We start from the raw sequence: 19,271 nt of genomic DNA, 5'->3' as shown, positions 1-19,271 counted from the left end.
CATGTTCATCCACACTTGGGACACTTGTTCTGAATAATGATGTGAACTTTTTTGTTTTGATACTGGATAAATGTATGTACATGTGACTTCAAAGGATCAAAAAATTATAAGATGTTTAAGGCTGTAGGATACTGTTACTTAAAAGTATAGAATTTCTGACAGTTTATTTTGTATAGTAGAGGCTTTTATGTTACCTTAAGGCATCCAAGCACCACTGAGGGTTTTGAAAGCTGTCTTAAATCCAGAGTGATTGTGGTGATGATGTTGGTTAAAGGCAGACTGCTGGTGCTTCTTTCCAGTACTGTATTGTGATGAGTTGACCTTAGCCAGCTGCTCACTGTTCCAGCTCCTCATTTGCTGCCCCTTCTCAATAAGACTTAAGCAAAAGCTTGAGGATTGAGTTAAAGCCAAGGAGATCACTTGCCAGCTACTGTTATGCACAAAATATCTGAAGGAAAATTAATTTAGTTTTAGTGCCAGTTAAGATAGGTAGAATTGGATGTGAGTAACAAAGATAAATACTAACACACCACCTTGTCCTTGCTTATAGAGGAGTTAAGTGTAGGTACTACATAGCACAGATCATACCTGCTCCTTTCCACAACTAGAGGGTGTATGTTCTTCTGTGTAGGTACTTCTAAAACATCAGTTACTTGAAGTGTTGCAGTAGTTTAGAACTTCAAATAACAGCTTTTTCAGGCTCTTAACGTGTAGCATCAGTGTGTGAATTCTGTTTCAGTGAAATTAGCCTTCATAAATGCCATTGTGCTGACCCTTCAGGATTGTAAAATACAGCTGTCATGCTTACTAGACTTGAGCTTTGAGAAGAACAAGCTAATCAAGGCTAGTTTTGGTCAGAGTCAATCAGACTGTATATTTGTCAGTAGCAAATCATAGAACCAGAAAAATTGGTGGTTGGTTGCATCTCTGAACTTGCAGCTCAAATTGAGTTTCGTGAAATTAAAATCTAAAGTATTTGTCTGTTTCGTTTGTATTTTATTTTTTGCATAAATGTTTGCAAATGTAATTCAAGAGGAGAGGGAAAAGTACATAAAGGTAATGAGATTTATATAAAACCCAGTAGTTTTATATGAAAAGCAATATATACTTAACTCCATTGTAGCTCTTTCTTCACTAGTGCTGTAGCTCTCTGTTGATGTTAACTGGATTGCTCAGAAGAGACATTTCATTCTGTCAGTGGATATTAGCAGTGTCAATAGACTGGAAGAACATGCTATGGATAGCAGGAAACATTCCTTTTCTCACTAGGAAGAATATGCAAGTAGTGCATTTTTTTCTCTCCCATGAGCAAGAACATTTGGTTAGGAATAACCTCCGTTTTTTTTCTTTATGGCACTTTCAGAAAAACACGTTTGATAAATGTGTTCAACAGAATGTGTTTGCATATTTCCAAGTATCATTTGAGGACACAGCTGTGACAGTAGTGATGTCCAAATACAGGTGCACTTGCAGCATGTCATGTACTTAAAAGATAATCAGGCTGCCCTTGTGAAATTGGGATTAGCTTAGTATTTTGTGTACTGGAAGCTATGTGCTGAAAATAATAAAAAGTGTTAAATAATATTAATCTTACTAAATTTTGAAGTTAGAGAATCAGTACTGTAAGTTTTTAAGACATACCAGTCAACTACACAGATCTCTTTCATGGGTTGCTATTTTTTATTTATTTTTGATTCCCCAAACTTCTTAGGTGGGAACTTCTGTTTTAATTAGCTGTTTTCAGTCCCAGGGCAAACCCATGAAATTGTCAGCTTCATACCTCTATCCTGTCTTTGGTAAACACTGTGGGCTTCCTCTACTGTCCTCCTTTGCTGAAAGTTGGACCTCTGACAGTCTGGTGCCATTGGATCCTCAAACCTCATTCAGTGTTGCACCTGCAAGCGGATTAAATAAAGTCCAAGTGCCACAAGCAATTCCAGAGAGGCTGGCAGAAATGAAAATTTTATGGTTAGGAAAAAAACCCCACCAGGATGTGGAAATTGATGCTGGTGGCCACTGTTCAGACCAGCTATGTATCAAAACATGTAGTAATATGGAGGCATGTAGGCTCGCTCCTCCCTTGAGCCTGCTTTTTTCTGTAAGAAGGAACTTGTTAAAAGTGAGAGAAGTTCTGCTTTTCTATGCCTCTTCTACTTCCCCTGACCCAGCTCTGGGTTGCACCCAGTGGCTCAGGAATGTGGTGCTCAGCTGTGGATTATCATACTCTCTCTGGTGGACAGAGGGAAGTCTGTAGTTACTCTGTTGGACAGTTTGACTTCATAAGTGTAAAATGCTCTATTGCAAATTCAAGAGATAATTTAAAGAATGCATTTAAATAATAGTATAATAGAGAAGAAAAGAAACTTTATATCTGATTAGGGTTAGGAGATCAGAATCTTGTCAGCTTGGCTTCTCTATCTAGAAGGCTGTGTAAACATGGCTTGCAAATGGTTAGGCATGCATTCTTTCCTCAGAAATAACTATCAGTTGAAGTTTTTATCTGTCTGTCTGTCTGTCTGTCTATCCAGACATACACACACACATATATATACACATGTATATATGTGTATATATATGTGTTTATATATATACAGACGTATGCACACACACACATATACATACATATAAAAAAACCTTTTGACAGAAAATACATTACTATTTTTTATTGCTGCTGAAATACTTCCTGGATTTGGGACTACCAAATACTGGTTTAGAGTAGCTGTAAAATACAGCCCTTGCCTAAAGCACACTCTGACTTTTTGCCTTGTGAATGGCAACATCCGTGGGGAAAAAAATATTGCAGGCTTTCTGCTGAGAGATTCCTAACAATACCAGTTCACTGGTGTTTCAGAGCATCACAAGACCGTACTGCAACAGGTGATGGGAGCACCTGTGCAGTGTTGGCTTTTCTACATTGATTATAAAATGTAAATTCCACTTGTAGTGCTTTCTTTTTATCCTCCAGTTATAATGGTTAAGCTGTGACTATGCAAGATAGTGCACTCATGTTAAGCTACTGTGCTGTGATTTGGGAGCTGATTTCTGGTTGAGGATGGTTGCTTTAGTTGCTCTGTTTTGACTGTCTATGCCTACCTGCCTCAGCATAAACCAAAACACAGTTAAGAGAAAGTTCTTTCAGAGAAATGTTTCATAGTTGTTTTCCCCCACCACAGTATTCACACTTCAGTCTGAGAAAAATGAAGTTAGGTCATGTCATGCTGCACCATATTTTTGCAAGCATTGTTTTGAAAACTGTCTTGCTGTTTGTTACTTTGGCTTGTTCTGGCTTTGCTCAAGATTTCGTCTTCCCTCCTCTTCTTTCTGAAAACTTTTGGGTCTCCCTGTGTAAAAATCTCTTTTATTAAACATAACTGAGCTTCCATAAGTGTAACATCTGTGTTGCTGCTTTTGATTTAGACTCATACCAGCTTTGTGCCTCAGGGGCAAGTGTTTATTTGGAAATATAGTGAACCATCTTTTAATGTGATTTTTACCTCCTCTCCTTCTCACTTTTTCTCTTATTGCTCCCCTTTTCTGTTCATACAGACAATTGAAAAAAAAAGTCCTCCTGTGAGTTTGCATGTCAAGGTCATTTTCATACAGTACAAAGCTTGAGTTCTCACCTGGACTGGAATCTTCTCTATTTGCAGTGAGGAGTTGGACAAAATGTTTAAGATTGTAACCCTTGGTTGTCATCCTTTGCCAAGGATCTGTTAAAAAGCGTAACAAGTTCTCCTACAGCTGTCTGTGAAAGTGTCTTGGCACAGCACTCTTCTACCCACTAACTAAAATCCCAGACCTTGTGAAGTGTATCTCTAGATGTGTGGGTGAGTGGAGAAACAGTGAGATTATGGTGTTACTGTGGAAATATTCTGAAGCACTGCAGCTGAACAGTGTCCTTAGTCTATAATGGACTCTGTACCTTTAGTATTATTTGCTTGTGCCTTTGAATAGAAACAGCTGGATTGGATCACAATTTGGACGTTGTTATCATGCTGATGACTCATAGGCTGTTCCTCAGGGTTTGAGGGAGATGGTTGTACTCTCTGTTGTTGCCACTTACAAGAAGGATATCCAAGCTGCATTTTCTTGGTCTCAAGTGACTTTGCTATCTCTTTAACCCACAATCTCAGCTCTAGCATGGATTCTGCAGTTATGTCTCCTCTTCCTTTTCTCCTGCTCTTCAGTCTTCATCTTCCATCTCCTGAGTACTGGTGTCTGTTACAGGTTAGGATACAGTGTCTTTAATTTAAAACTTGTGTAATTAAGGCACCCTAAAAAGATTTATTTGGAGATGCTGCTGTCTACAGTTCAACAAATTTTTTTTTACAAAGAGGCAATCACAGATTCAGCCACAATCAGAATAAGCATTAATTTTCTGTCAGGCCTGATGGAAAGAGCACTTGAATGTTTTTGTACATTGTGATAGATGTATTTTATACATTCTGAGCCTTTGATCTCAGGCTGTGGTCAGAGGTTCTGTGTCTGGCTACAGCTGTAAACCTCTTACTTATTATTATCTTCAGAAATAATGCTAGTACAAATGCATTTTTTCTGGAGTGTATGGGGTGAGATAGGAAAAAAGACAAAATACTAGTGTTTATCTGACAAGTTGTGGCTGGGACATTTAGGGAGGGAGTCTCTGCACTAGACTGGCATGTTGGAATAGAGGACTGGTCCGTTTTAAGAGCCAGGTGAAAGTGGTTGGAACTAAACTCTTCAGAGGAAGGTTTCAAATGCTGGACTGGAGTAATTTTTGATGGTATTGTTTGAAAAGAAGGTCAGGATGAGGAAAGCAGTTGCTAATGCATCCCTTAAATTGCAAGGCAATCTTAAACATTGAACTGACTGGAGTGTGGATATGGAAATCCATATGCCCAGTATGAATAAGGAGAAATGTCCAGCTGTCAATTTTCTACTGTGTTTAGAAAATTGGTACTTTCATGGAGCCTTTGATTACACAGATAAGTGACTAATGTCTGTGTTCTGCCTTTATGAAAGTAGTCTCAGCAGGATTGCAAATACTGGTTTATTGCTTGGGCAGAAATGGTGATATTATTTCAGGACTTGCTAGTAATTGCTAAGATGTTAGATACATTACAGATATTGAATTACTACTGCATAAAATCATTGTATATGCCAATATGTAGCTCTCTGTGATTTTGAAATTAAGACAATTGCTATCTTTTTTTCCTGTATTGGAGGTGGAATATAATAACAAGTAAATGCTACAGAAATGAGGATCACTGGCAGTAAAATCTGACTTAAAGTGCATCCTTTGCAGTACTGTGTTGCAAATCCTGTGCAAGTCTTACATGATGATACTAATATTAAATGTTCATCCCTCTGAGGATGTTACAGTGGGGGTTTCTGGATTTTAAGGTCACTGTGTTACAAAATGTAAGATGAGACCCAGCACCTGTGACAGTTAATGTGGTAAAATACAACTTCTCCCCACCCTATACTGTTAATGGTAGGCATTATTTCTCTGAGCTTGTGTGCTGGGGTTTTCACCTCTATATCTAATCTAGACCTGAATTCAAAGGAGAAGTAGCTTAACTGGTCTTTTTTCTTTTCCTCCCTTTTGTTTCCTTTAGATGATAGCACTGAATGCCAAACTACATCAAAGAAAGAAGAGCAAAACGACAAAGAAAAGAAAGATGAAGAAGAGACTCCACTGCCCACTTACAGGGCCAAATCGATTGTTGAGAGTTGGGTGTGGGGTAAACAACCAGGTATTACAGCTGTTCTGGTCATTGTCACTGAAACACTACGTATTCTATATTGATCACTACTTTTGTAGCATCAGGAAGTAATTGGATCAAATGTACTTGCTGACAGATGCATCTGTTAGGTCAGTAAAATAAGTCATTGAAGTGGTTAACTGTGATTTCAATTAAACATTTGCTATAATTAATTTTGAATCTAATTAGACTCATGACTTGAAGAGTCAATTTGCACCTTTCAGGCTGTTGAAGGAGTGATAAACTGACTTGAACCAAATGAAGTTATACAGTGAAATGTTCTGGTATCTTCAGAATATTTCTTTTCAGTTGAAGACATAAAAAAGAAATGGCTTATTTTGTGAAGCCTGAATTTTCCGTAGGCAATAAAGGTTTAATAGGTGATTTTTGGCTTTGATTTCATGGTTTGGTAGATTGAATGAATCATGAGAGGAAGGTTGAAATGGTTATTTCAATTAACTTTGTCCTGACCTTTGCTGACAGTAATCTTACCTGTGGTGGCAGTGGAAAAGTGGTTGTGTGTTCACATTTTCCTGTGAGGGTCTACAAAATACTGATCCTGATATTGAAGTTCATGGCTGTTTGTTACTGTAGAGCAGCAGTTCATTGTCTAAAATAGTCCATGTTTAAAAATAGCAGATCAGAAGAAGCTTCACTTCAATGGTTTGTTTTACAGTTCTGGTGCATGATGTTGCCTGATTCAGATGTTGGCATGTACAAACTTCAGAGACATCTGTTGTGCCACTTGTCCTTTCCCCTCACCCAGAAGCACTTAAAGGTCCTGGGGAAAAGTGTTATCTCTTCAGTGCCAGAATCTGCACCTGTGTGGCTCTTTTTGCTAGGGAAGCTATTTCTTTCTGTTGAGCCACAGGTCAGCTGCCAATCTGCTGTCCCCTGCTCTGTGCCAGCTCGCTTGCTCCCTTTTCTTAAGGACAGGAGGACAGATGGACTTGCTGTCACTGTGCTACTGGGATAGAATTTTGTGGTATAGGAGGAATGAAAAGAATTGCCAAATTGCTGCTACAGTGGAAGTGGAGTGAGAATTGAACGTGTTGTAGAGATATAAGCTGAAGGTCACATAATTTATGTTTTGTATTCTTATTTTGTAGCTGAAAAATAAAATAAAATGGGAATCTAAATATTAAATATCTTACCAAGTATCCCTCAGCTGACCAAGGTATTTGGGACAAGATTTGGCCTTTAAACTCACCCTCCAACTATTTCTTAAAAGACTGAAAGAAAAATTCAGAAAAAAATGGATGGATGTGTGTTTGGAGTTTTCAGAAGGAAGTAACTTGCTGTTTGGTAGTTACTTCTAGTGCTTATATACAGTATGGTTTATCGGCTCATATGTGGATTATTATTCTAGAAATAACTTGCAGAACTTTATAATTTGTCAGAAATAAATTTAGATTCCCTAATCTCTCTTACCATTTCTGTCTGAAGTTTGTATCATCTAGCTGTGACATAAAAATCCTTAAACAGTTTGTCAGAAATATAGCTAACAGTTGCCTTTTGAGCCATCCTAGGTTCTTTTTGGCTTGGTAATTAATTTTGAAAAAAATGACAGAAAATCAGTTCATTTTCGATACTTTTGTAAATGTTTTGTAAAATGAGAAAAACTGTTTCAAGCATTTCTTCTGTCTTCCTTCAAAAAAAGAAGCTTTTGCCTGTCAAAACTATGAAGGAACTTTTGAAAAGGAGAGTTGTGTCTTAAATATATCGTTGCTGATCAAATAAGAATTAAAGACTTACTATGTTTTCATTTGTTTTATATACCTTTACAAATGAGGTGTAATTTGGAGATGTGAGATTTGGAGTTACATTACAAAAAGAATTGAAGAGGCATTTAAAGCCTGTGTTTCAGGTCAATACACTGGAATATTTCTACTGAGTTTAGTGATTTATAGTCTTACATTATGAAGATAGATGTACAGTCTCTAATACCTAGTTGCTATGTTTTAGACGTGCTGTCATAAAATCTTACTTGCCAAATGTGGAGGATTGTACTGTTGAACTTCAACAGTCTAATCTAGGTCAGTGGGCCTTGTGACACCCCTTCCCCAGGGTTTAAGGATTCCCAGTACTGTAAAAATGTGTAAGGTAGTAATAAACACATGGGTGTCATTATTTGACTTTAAGATGCTTTTCCTTCTCTTTTGCATCTTACTGTTCTTCCATTTCATATTTGGCTCTTTTCTGATAAGTGTTGAACTATTCAAGCCTCATTTTTGACATGAACATCGTCTCCCTGTCATATTCATACCAGGTTGAGTATGTACATAAAGCAGTTCTGACACTTCTAAAAAATGTCAGTTTACTACTTGCATCAGTTTTCTTTTCTGGAGATACTTGGTTTTTAGCATGTTACATGGTCCAGAGAGAAGTCAGGTGTTCAGCTCTAGGTAGGGGAGAAAAAGAGGAAACCCTTTGAAGTGGTTATTCAAACCCTACAGAAAATAGAGTGGTATTTAATTTTCTTGGCTTTCATTTCCTTAATCATAATATGTATGAGGTTGGCTGTATTGAGCCAAACCCAAGGACAGTCTAATACAATTTCCTGACAACAAAAGGTGTTAAGTAGCAGTAGCCAGGTGAATAATGAGGTTCCATGTTTATGATACATTTGCAGCCCATGGTCCTTGAGACAGAGGTGGTGCTATAGGGCAATAAAAATGTTTGTTTGAATTCCAGCCACCCCCCCTTTTATTTTCCTGGAACATACGTGTGCATGGCATAACTTAGTATTTTTAATATATCTACATTTAATATTTTTGCTGCAGATTTTTTCCATTAATTTGTCTTTTGAACATTCTGAACTTTTAGCATCCACAGCTATATGTGGCATGGAGCTTTGTAATTCATCAGTTTATTGCATGAACATTCCTCTTCTAGTGCTTGACTTGATTTTGGCATTTGTTGGTTTTGCCTGATGCCCTGTTGTTCTTGCAGTGGAAGAGACAGAGAGTGGTTGTTCCTTACTTGTCTTCTCCAACACTGGTGGGGTGGGTTCTTTGTGTTTTAAGAAATGTCATAATCACCCCCTAAGCTGTATCTTTCCCTCACAAAAGATCTTATTTCATACAAGTTCTTTGTGTACAGAGGCTGTTCTAAACTCTTATTTCTTCTCTCTCATTTTTTTCCTCTGTTTTTTTCCCGCTTCTGTATTTTTCTGCCAGGGAAGGCAGATTAGGAACTGTATATACAACTTCAGCTGTGGGCACCTCATGGGTTTCATAAAGTCGTATAATGATCTCTCGTTTTCATTCTCTCTGTCTTGATACCCTGTTTTTCCAGCTGCTGTAGTACAGCAAACCAGTTTCTTCTTGGATTTACCCTGCTATAGAGCCAAGATTTTATTCCTAAGTGGAAGGTTGTTTGGAGCCCTTTTAGTGGGGAAAACTGGGATTTCTGTCTCCCTCGCTCACCAGTGTACATCTAACGTTCAGTAGATGACTAATTTTAGTGCCTGCATATTTTTGCAGTTGGCTGTCATCTTTACTGGTGTAGTACCAACAGACTTCATGACCTAAATATTTGTCTTCATTTTCACCCAATTTTACACGTGTCTGTGGGACTGGCTGTTGTTGTCACTTGTAGTGCATACCAGCCATTTATGCATTATTCCTTGATGCATTCCATATGTATCTCCATCTCTATCAGTGTTGAGGGTTAGAACCGTTAACATTTAATGTATATCACTGATAGATGTTTAGAAATTTTTTCAGTGCACACCATGCTTTTGTAGATATAAAATCTGAGAGATGTGAGTATTTTTGACTTCCATCCAAAAGTGCAGTTTTCCGTTTTAGATGAATCCTGGTTTTTGTTTTTGTTGTTGTTTTTGGTTTGGTTTGGTTTGGTTTTTTATCTTCAAAGAAGGGCTACCTAAATCTTTCTCAAAGCTTAAAATTGTAAAGCCAGGTTACTTTGTGTATATAGTTGATTATTTAATACCACTTGACATCTGGTATTTTTTTGAAAAAAATTAGTTGTTGCCCCAGTGGAACTGTTTCTGTGTAAAAACTGAGCTTTAAAAAACAAATAAATTGTGATTCAAATTCACTGTAATATGATCAGATTTTTCTTATGTTTAAGGTGCTAAATATTGCATACTTACAGACCAAGTTAGTTTAAAGTCACCTTAATTGCTGTCTGACTAGAAAATACTACTTTCTACTTGAAAGTTTCAGTAGGGGTGCTACTGTTCCGTTTCCTCTCAGGACAAGAAAGTAAGGGAGGAAAGCATCTTAATGCAAACATCCTTAAATGAATAAGCAATATATAGTTGAAGTGAGGATCTGGTTCTCTTGTGTAGTTAGATCTGGTTTATATTAACTGTGCATTAATCTATTACGCTGGTAAATCAGTGTCATGATGTTGCACTTTTGGGGTTTCCTCATGTGTGAGTGAGGGCTTGTTTACAGACGGTGCTGCATCTTGTTTTTCCCATATTGTACAGCTGATTGCACCAAGAAGTGCTTTAGAGACAGTACCAAAGAGGGAAGGTTAAAATTAACCATGTGACTTCAGTGAGCTGTTGTTGAGTTACCTGTCATTACCAACTGCAGCTGAATCTTCCTGTGTTTGCTTTGTGACAGAATAGCATGTAGGCAGAACTTCCATCCTGTGAGGAGCTTTAGTTGCATAATTAAATCTCAACTTATACTGTGTACAAAATCAATTAAAAAGTAGTCATGGCATTGGAAAAAACCCCTGCTTTTAACTTTATTGTGGTATTTTCTGCATTTATCAAATGCCTTGATCAATACTTCTAAATTTAGATTTCCAAATGCTGAGTCAAGGGATGAATCCCTATTTTTTTTTCCCTTTGACTGTCTTACCTCTAGAAGCAGATTTTTAACCTGCCTTCAGATCATCATCCCGTCCTGTTCCCTCTGCCCCAGCTTAAAACCACTTGTCGAGCTCTAAGTAACTGTTTGGTTGCTTCTTATGCCCCTAATTGATGTGTGTATTTTTACACATACACGGCAGTTCTTGCTGTTTTGTTCTGTGCATCATCAGTATTTGAACATCAATTTAAACAAGTTTTGCTGATGATTTAAAACTTGGAAAATTACAGAATCATAGAATATGCTGAATTGGAAGGGACCCATCAGGATCGAGTCCAACTCCTGGCCCCTGCGCAGGATGCCCCAAGAATTGCACCTTGTGTCTGAGAGTGCTGTCCAAACTCTCCTTAAACTCAGATAGGCTTAGTGCTGTGACCACTTCCCTGGGAAGCCTGTTCAGTGCCCAACCGCCCTCTGAGTGAAAAACTTTTTCCTGATGTCCAACCTCAACCTCCCCTGACTCTGTTTCTTGCTGTTTCCTCGAGTCCTGTTGCTGATCATGAGAGTGAAGAGATGGGTGCTGACTCAACCACTTGCCCTCACCAGGAAGTTGCAGACTGCAGTGAGGTTTCCCCTCAATCTCCAAACAAAGTGACCTCAGCTGCTCCTCCTAAGTCTTCTCTTCCAGAGCTTTCAGCATCTTGTGCATTCAGACACACAATGAGATGCATTCTGAATGCACATGCAACTAATCTCATCCTGAATGCTGATCAAGTGAAGTCTGATGTTGGTCATCTTTTGAGTAGGGGACCAGAGAATGGAAAGCTAAAAGCTGAGTGCCCTTTAGGCATTATATTCTTTGTTGGTATAAAATAACTGGCAGCATATTTAGGTTCGTTTCTGAAGGAAATTATGTGTGTATGATTGCATTTTTGTCCTTCCCTCTAGCTCTTGAATGAACTCATTCTAGAGGCTTAAAGGATCATTAGAAGCCTATTAGGCCAAGGCAACTGCATCCCTTGTCTCCTCTTTGTCCAGTGGAAATAGCATGTAGTGGAAGGGGAAGAGGAGACAAAGTATAAAATTCGCTAGGAAATTAGAGCACATTAGTTCTGCTGGTGACAGGAATGTGTGCTCATTATAACAGTAGATTCCTGCCAAATTCTGTTTGAAATATATTTTCAGGTCTGAAATCTCTCCACAGTATAACATCTATATTTGCTGTTACTAAAGCTTGTGACTCACCCCAAGTCCATGAAACCTTTCAGTCTGATATTGACAATTTTGAGGTGCTTAACTTTAGCAGTCAGAAGCCTGTGGTGTTCCCTATAAGAGCCAACAAAATGAGTGTTAAAGTACAAAGCATGTTAACATGTTTCCTTGAGCTGCTAAAGCAGGAGCAAACGTGCCTTAGGACAGGCAACCTACCTTAGGTTCATGTCAGGTTAGTGTTCTTGCTTTGGCTGAGATGGTTTAAGACACCACAGCCTCCACTGCTTGTTTTTCCCTCTGTTTTGCTCAAATATCTAAATAATGTGCCACTTCTTAGCACTGTTCTACCAAATAGTCAGGGTTAAACTATTCCACTGTGTGTCCTTCTAATGCAGAGAACTTTGGGCAGGAAAAATTAAGAAGTGCAGATACATGGTTATGTTAATTGTTAAAGGGAGACAGAGATGTGGTAAGTTTTAACAGAAGATGGTAAAGACTTTGCATGTCTCCACTGCAGCCAGCAACACATCTAATTGGAGTTGTCAGTTAACAAGTATTCTGCTAATGGTGGTTTGAGAATTTAAACTGGTATGATATGACTTCACCTCCTGCAGTGTATAGGTAAATAATGTGTCTCCACCCTTCACAGAATAACTGGCAAAGCAGAGTTTTGCAAGGGATGATTAACATCAAGGGCTGCTGTAGTGACATGTGAACAGTTTTGTTTAAAGAGTTGCCTGTAACCTTCTCAGATGAAATTTGAATCGTTACTATTAATAAGCTATTCTCTCATTAGACTGTTTAGTTCATTGGTAATAAGTGTAGCTCAGACTTGAAGGTTTATTGAAATAAGTTTCACTGTGTTGATTCACAGATATAATTTAATTTTTCTAAGGATGAGCTGAATTTTTTGTAAATATAAATTGACATATGGAATAAGAGAAAATTCAAAGTGAGGAAGTAAATAGATATATCTCACTTTAAAATAGTGATACTTTTAATAAAACAAGACAGTCCTCTGTTCAATTTTTAGCTGTCTCAGTTAAAGGACTACTATGACCTGTTCCAACCTTGACTAAGCTTTGCATATGAACTTTGTTTTACTGTTTTGAAATACTAAAGAAGTTTGTACAAAATATTTAAGGGTAGAATTACTCACTTTTATTAGAAAGCCTTCCTAAAATTGTAGCCATTTGAGATTGTGAAGGTAAGGCAAGAAGGGAGAAAGAAAATAATTTAATTACAACTAAATTCAGTAAACTTAAGTTTATTCGTTGTGCAGGTTATTTTTAAATAGCTTGAGTCTTAGTGAGGCTGAATCATGTTTTGCATTAAAAGAATTTCTATGCAATGTTTAAGTATTTGAGAATAGTATATTGTAACTGAACAGTTTGTCATATTATTAGTTTCTTAATTTAGAAAGACTTGGTGAGTTTTAGGGCTAACCCATTGAAAACTGATTTTTTTTTCAGCCCTTTTTCTTCATAAAAAGTCAAGACAGCATTTTAATTGATTCCTTTTCTAGCTTTTGTATTATCTTAATTTGACCTTATTTGTTGATGTTAACTTCATTGACAAGAAAGCAAAATACCTTGCTTTTAGATTCTCTTCAATTTAGAAAGTGCTATTGTGAGGTGTTATTCTTTGAAACGTTGCATAATCTGTGGAACCGTGGACTGCTTTTGTATTAAAACAGAATTGAACCTTTAAGGTATTAAAAACTTACAATAATGTTACTTTTTTGTTAAATGAACCAGTTGTCCTGTCAGATCACTGAATAGGATGTTGAGCATCTTATAGGTTACCTTTAGTATGTATTGCTGAACCATTAGGAATTAATTTGGCAGTTGCTGCCATGAAACTTTTTCTGCAGACGCACAGCTTTGAAAGTGGTACAGCTTGATGTGCATACATCGTATGTGCTTCTGTAGGATTCTGTTTCTGCTCGTTCAGGGTTTGTACAGTAGACTGTGCCACCTCCTTCACTGGAATGGCTGAGATGCTGATAATGGCAGGGCTGTTGCCCCAAATGTGGGCTCGCTGCCCAATGCACAGAGCCAGTTTACACACCAAGGCAAGGTATTCCTATTCTTTTTTCCAGTTTGCACAAGGGAGGGAGCTGGGTAGTAACCCACAAAAGGCTGACTCCCCAGTCATCAAAACCTTACACCAACTATAGTTTTGGCAAACAGCAATCACACCTTGTTGGCTACAAGTTATATATTTCTCGTACTAATTAGTGTTCTACCTTCTCTTTGTTGAGTGTCTCGCTTCTCATACTAGTTAGTCTTCATGCTCAGTCTTTCTCTTCTTCTGAGTCAGTGGGTTTCTTGAATTGGTGGTCATAATCTCCACCTGCCAGAATTATCTAGTTGGAGCTGATTTCAGCACAGTTGCTGAGTTAACTTTTTAGTTTCTTCCTTCTCTTGGGAGTTCTGCCCAGTGTCCCTGCGGCCTGTAAATTGTTCATTCTTTGTGTCCACTCTGTGACACATCCTTCTCCCCAAGCTTTGTTCACCTCCCCCTAGGTCTGAGATCACTGAATCATGCCAAGCCTAACAAGGCAATTCTAACAATAAGTGGTTTATCTTTCTAACACCCGGACATCACTGTGACTGGAGGAAACTACTTTGAAAGGTGTGCAGTTGTAGACTTTTAGGGAAAATTCCTCATAAAATAATTACTGGAGGATTGTAGGTGATCTCTGCCTGTCCCAAGTGTTTCTCTTCAGTGATCCCCATGACATATTTTTAATAAGCATGTTATTTTGAAATAAAGGCCTTTTGCATATAAGTCTTCAACTCTTAGAAACAAGAGGGTGTCCAGTGAGGATGAAAGGATGAATTTTGTATCTCTTATTACTTGACAGACTGATGAGTCTAGCACCTAGTGCCTGTTTTCTGTAGCACTATACGTAGACTCTCTTTCCCAAACATAAATGTTTAAGTGCGTTGTTTTTTTTCTTCATTGGCTATTTCTTTACTTTTCCCATAGATACAGTAGACTATAATATGGGGAATGAATCTGCAGGATAAAATTATTTGTCAAAACCAACACTCACTTGGTTAGAGCCTGGTGCTAATAGTGCCAAGGTTGTGGATTTGACCCCTGTATGAGCCATTCACTTAAGAGTTGGACTCGATGATCCTTGTGGGTCCCTTCCAACTCAGAATATTCTGTGATGTTAAGCAAAGTCTCTTTGTGAAGCAGAGAGCTTGGTCATTTTGTACTGTGTTCTTGTAGCCTGGTGGTATTTAGAATTATTTAGAGGCCTTCGGTGTTCAGGAGGAGAAGGAAAAAATCCTGATTTTTGTCTTCCGATGGTTTACTTACCAGTATTGACCATGCTGTGTTGTGATACCCTGAAGTATGTACTGCAAGATGGATTTTTTTGTATTTCTGCTTACAAAATAAAAGTTAAGGCACACCTAAGGTAACACCAGCAGCCTGAGAACATGTAAAATATTCCACAAAATATAAACTACTTTGGTCTTCTAAGTAATGCTAACACTGAGATTTTTTTTTCCCCTCAAAATTGTATTAAATGAAACAAAATTTCATTTGGATCAGCCTGGAGGTCTACAGAAGCTTCAGACTGGGTCCTGATAGTCATCCATTAAAACTTTCGAGTAAACTTCTCTGTGGCCGTAATGTTAAGGGACAGTATAAAAGCCAAACCAAAGAAATCAAACATGCTTTCATCTAAGATGTCTAGAGTGCAAGGAACACATTTAAATCTTCTTACTCCATGAAAAAATAAGTTTTTCCTCATAGTCAGGTGGAAGGATGTGAATTGCCTCAGGAAAAGGAATCTAGCACATTATGAAATGGTGAAATGTGAGTAGCAATGTTGAAAACAGGCTGACAGCAAACCATAAGTCACTGTGCAATGCGATCCCATGGCAGAGAGGGCTGCCTAAATTCTCTGCTGGGTACAAAAAGATGTGTTGCAGACTGGGGGCAAAACATTGAAATACTTCATGCAGTTACAGCTGCAAAAAAAATTAGGCCATGTTAGATAAAATTTCCATTGGTTTTGTATGGTTTTGCAGTTGTTTTCTTGGGTTTTTTTGTTTTTTTCCAAGTGTCTCCATCTTCTCACAAGCCCTGTTACATATATGCAGACATATGTTTTTTTCTTTTCATACCCCTTCTTCAGGTGTCAGTAAAACAAAGGTACTTCTGTGTAGCAGCCAGGCAGCAAATGTGATTGGCTTAGGGACAAATGCAAAGCAGAGTGGGGTGACCCAGTTATCAGACTATTATTGACAGGATAGAAAAGAACCTCTCTAAGAATGCACTTGGTTGATAATTGTCCTGGCAATGAAAGCTACAGAGAATATAAAAATAAAATTTCCACATTTTTATTCTAAAGTATTTTTGTTGAGACTGTCCTTGCTACCATCTGTTATTATATTACTAGGACTTTGGGCTGTTGAATACTTTCTCTGATTAGTGAAGAAATAATTCTCTAGCATTGGTACATAAGTCAGATCTTTTATTTGCTACTAGTACTTGCAAGCATCTTAATTTTCTGACATTATTTGTTTCAGAAGCTTAGCAGCTCTTGGCAGTGATCCTAGAGCTTCTGAGTAGTTTTATAACTTCTGAGAAACTTAAGATAATGAGTATAGCTGCAAAATGAAAGTGTATCCTTGTGGGGACTTGCAAGGGACTTGCCTGCCCTAAAGAGAAGTCTGACTCTGGTTGAATGATGATAATAATTTGCTGTCTAACTTGTTTTTTTTGTTAAATGCATAAATATTTCCTGTGACGTTCTAATTTCAGACATGAAGGTTTAGATATCTTTATACAAAACCAGTTTTTATGATAACCTTTATCTAAATACCTGTTTAAGTATGATTGTGGTTATGTCATCTGTGGATTAGAAATGTGCATGTTATATATAGAAACAGAAAGTTATGCTACTTTCTTGATACTGTATATAGCAAGCATGAACACTCATAAAATCATATCTTTCTCTGTTTCTCAGACGTGAATGAATTGAAGGAGTGCCTTCAGGTACTAGTGAAGGAGCAGCAAACCCTGGCCACACAAACTGCTGCAACAGCTCTTTCAGCTATGAGGCTAAAGCAGAGGCTGGTTATCCTGGAGCGATATTTCATTGCTTTGAACAGAGCAGTTCTTCAGGAGAATGTCAAAGTAAAGTGGAAAAGCAGTAGTGTTCCTCTGCCTGCTGTTGATAAGAAAAGGTAACGACACATGCTCAAACAAGTTACTATATTAGAATACCCATAGAAAGGTTATCAGCTTGTGTGTAAGAGCTTAGTGTGATGTACTCCTCCTTGTGAGACATTAGTGCTAGAGAAACTTCTTATTTCTTGAGGTGGTTTTACCGTATTAAGTAAAAAATGTTGTTGTTTGCCATGGAGTTTTTCTTCTTGCCTGGTACTTTCTTACAGTGTCTCTGTTTGTATTGGTAGATTTTTATTGTAATACATTGCTGTAGATACTATTCTTTGAGCTGTAAGTATGCTTTTATCAAAATTCTACTTGGCTAGGAAGTGTGGACTAGCCTATTTCGGAAGTGGCCCTGGTAGAAGTTACATAGTTTGAATAATGGTAGTATATTTTTGTCAATGTTTGCTCAGTTAAGGCATGTAAATTAAAAAATGCAAACACGCAGAAGCTGAGCGTAGTTTTCCATAGCTTGGTGGAGAAATTATGTAATTGTACATTTCATATGCAACTATTTCAAGAGAAGTAACTGAATAAGAAGAAAGAAGAATAATAAGAATGAAGTAACTGAATAAGAAATTCTCTGGTTACTTTCCATGACTAGATAGCTATCTAGATCTAAAAAATGCCTTATCTCTCAAATAAGGAATTAAAGAAACTGTTCAGTAGCTGAACAAAGTTACCACCTGACAGAACAAGCAATTCATCTAGGGAAGTTTTTGTTATATCGTCCCTGGCTTCAGATATGAAAGGCGAGTGTAAGTGGATATCACGACTAGTTTTTATGGAATTGGAGTTCTGACAGTGATATCTTTCTCTGAATATACAGTTGTCTAATTTTTTTTCACTTCTGTTTAAAAAGAACACTGATATGTTTAAGTTATTGGATTGCTAAAAATGAGAGTATAATTTTTTTCTCTCCTGAAAAAGTCCCAAACAGTTCACTTTCTTTGTAATCTCACATCAAAAGAAAGTAGAATTGTTGGTTCAGTGGTTGAATCCATAGGTAATCTCCTGTTGTCAAGTACAAAGGGGAGCTTACTTAAATTAATGTGATTGTTTGCATGAGAAGAGAAGTTCACAGAAATGTGTGTGAGTCCAGTGGATATTAACAGAAGTTGAAGCTGTCTCTCTTCTATACACACACCAATACAGAAACTCCCAAGAGAGATTTGTAGCATTGACATTTGAATGGAAAGAAAAGAAATGACAAAATGGGTGGAAATAATTATCAATAATTAAAGTTTTATTGAAAACACAGTCTATAAGCATAGTTTATGCCATCCAAATTAACTAAAAATATAAGCTTCCTGAGTAAATAATGAGCACATGAAGTATTTTACCTCTTCATATTTTGAATTCAGCATCATAATTTCACTCTGAGTAAATATGGGCATTTTGCTGATGGCAGTCAATTATGCCAAGTCTGATTTATTTTTTTTCTCTGTGAAGCTTTTTGATGTTAGGCGTTGAATTGGTGCTTTGAAGCAGCTGAAGTTGAACGTTCGTTGCTGATATTTTGATGTTACTCCCCCTCATTCCCAAGAGACAATTACAATTCTTTATAAACAAAAATCGTGTATTACATATGCATGCATATAACTAGATTATAAAATTGTTGAGTGTAAATTCTACAAAATTGTACTAACACAAATATTATTATAATATAAATTGTATTGAAACAATGCATATATCATTTTACTTAGCCCAAGACCTGTAGGTAAAGGCGTGGAAGGACTTGCACGAGTTGGATCCCGGGCAGCACTTTCATTTGCGTTTGCTTTCCTTCGTAGAGCCTGGAGGTCAGGTATGTCTACTCTTGAGCATGTTACATATTTCTCATTAGAAGTCACATGACTCATTGAAGCATTTGTGTGTGTTAGGTATTTGCATAGAACTATACATTTATAAATTACAGATTTGCATAATTGTATTTGCGTTCATGGTACTGTGCCCAACAATGCTGTTGCTGATTGAAGCCATCCAAGCCCGTACCACTGCTGTGTTGTGTGGGGATTTCAGAAGAGTTAGATTTTTCAGGCACGGTCAATCCACTGTATTACTGCATGATAGTAGCAGCTTAGAAGGGGTTTGGAGTGTGAAACTTGTGTTTAGTTTGTGTGCTTGTCAGCAATTGTCAAATTACAGAGGTGGGCAGAATTGTCACCTGTGCCACTTGAACCTGCCTGTTTGTCTCAGTGTGCTCTGTTCGTTCAGATGGCAGGTAGGTGGCTTACTCTTTGTCCAGCCAGCTCTAGTTCTTCTGATTTCCTCAGTGGATACATAGTGGGACGAGCTGGTTTAAGAGTTATCTTACTGATTT

At 37.5% G+C, this 19,271-nt stretch overlaps 1 protein-coding gene across 5 annotated transcripts in view; it reads left to right on the top strand.

Moving 5' to 3' along the window:
* The window catches only part of HERC2 (HECT and RLD domain containing E3 ubiquitin protein ligase 2), a 115,879-nt gene that overhangs the window by 22,638 nt on the left and 73,970 nt on the right, over positions 1–19,271 (top strand). For all 5 annotated transcript variants that reach the window (XM_071547878.1, XM_071547865.1, XM_071547856.1 and 2 more), the window contains exons 4-6: positions 5,598–5,735; positions 16,743–16,962; positions 18,655–18,755. In XM_071547878.1, the coding sequence (XP_071403979.1) occupies positions 5,598–5,735; positions 16,743–16,962; positions 18,655–18,755 (459 nt within the window). The remainder of the gene's footprint in view (positions 1–5,597; positions 5,736–16,742; positions 16,963–18,654; positions 18,756–19,271) is intronic.

The sequence above is a fragment of the Pithys albifrons genome, chromosome 1 (assembly GCF_047495875.1).
Source record: "Pithys albifrons albifrons isolate INPA30051 chromosome 1, PitAlb_v1, whole genome shotgun sequence".
Taxonomy (NCBI): domain Eukaryota; kingdom Metazoa; phylum Chordata; class Aves; order Passeriformes; family Thamnophilidae; genus Pithys; species Pithys albifrons.
Note: the sequence above shows the minus strand (reverse complement) of the source record. Positions and strands in the feature narration are given on the sequence as shown.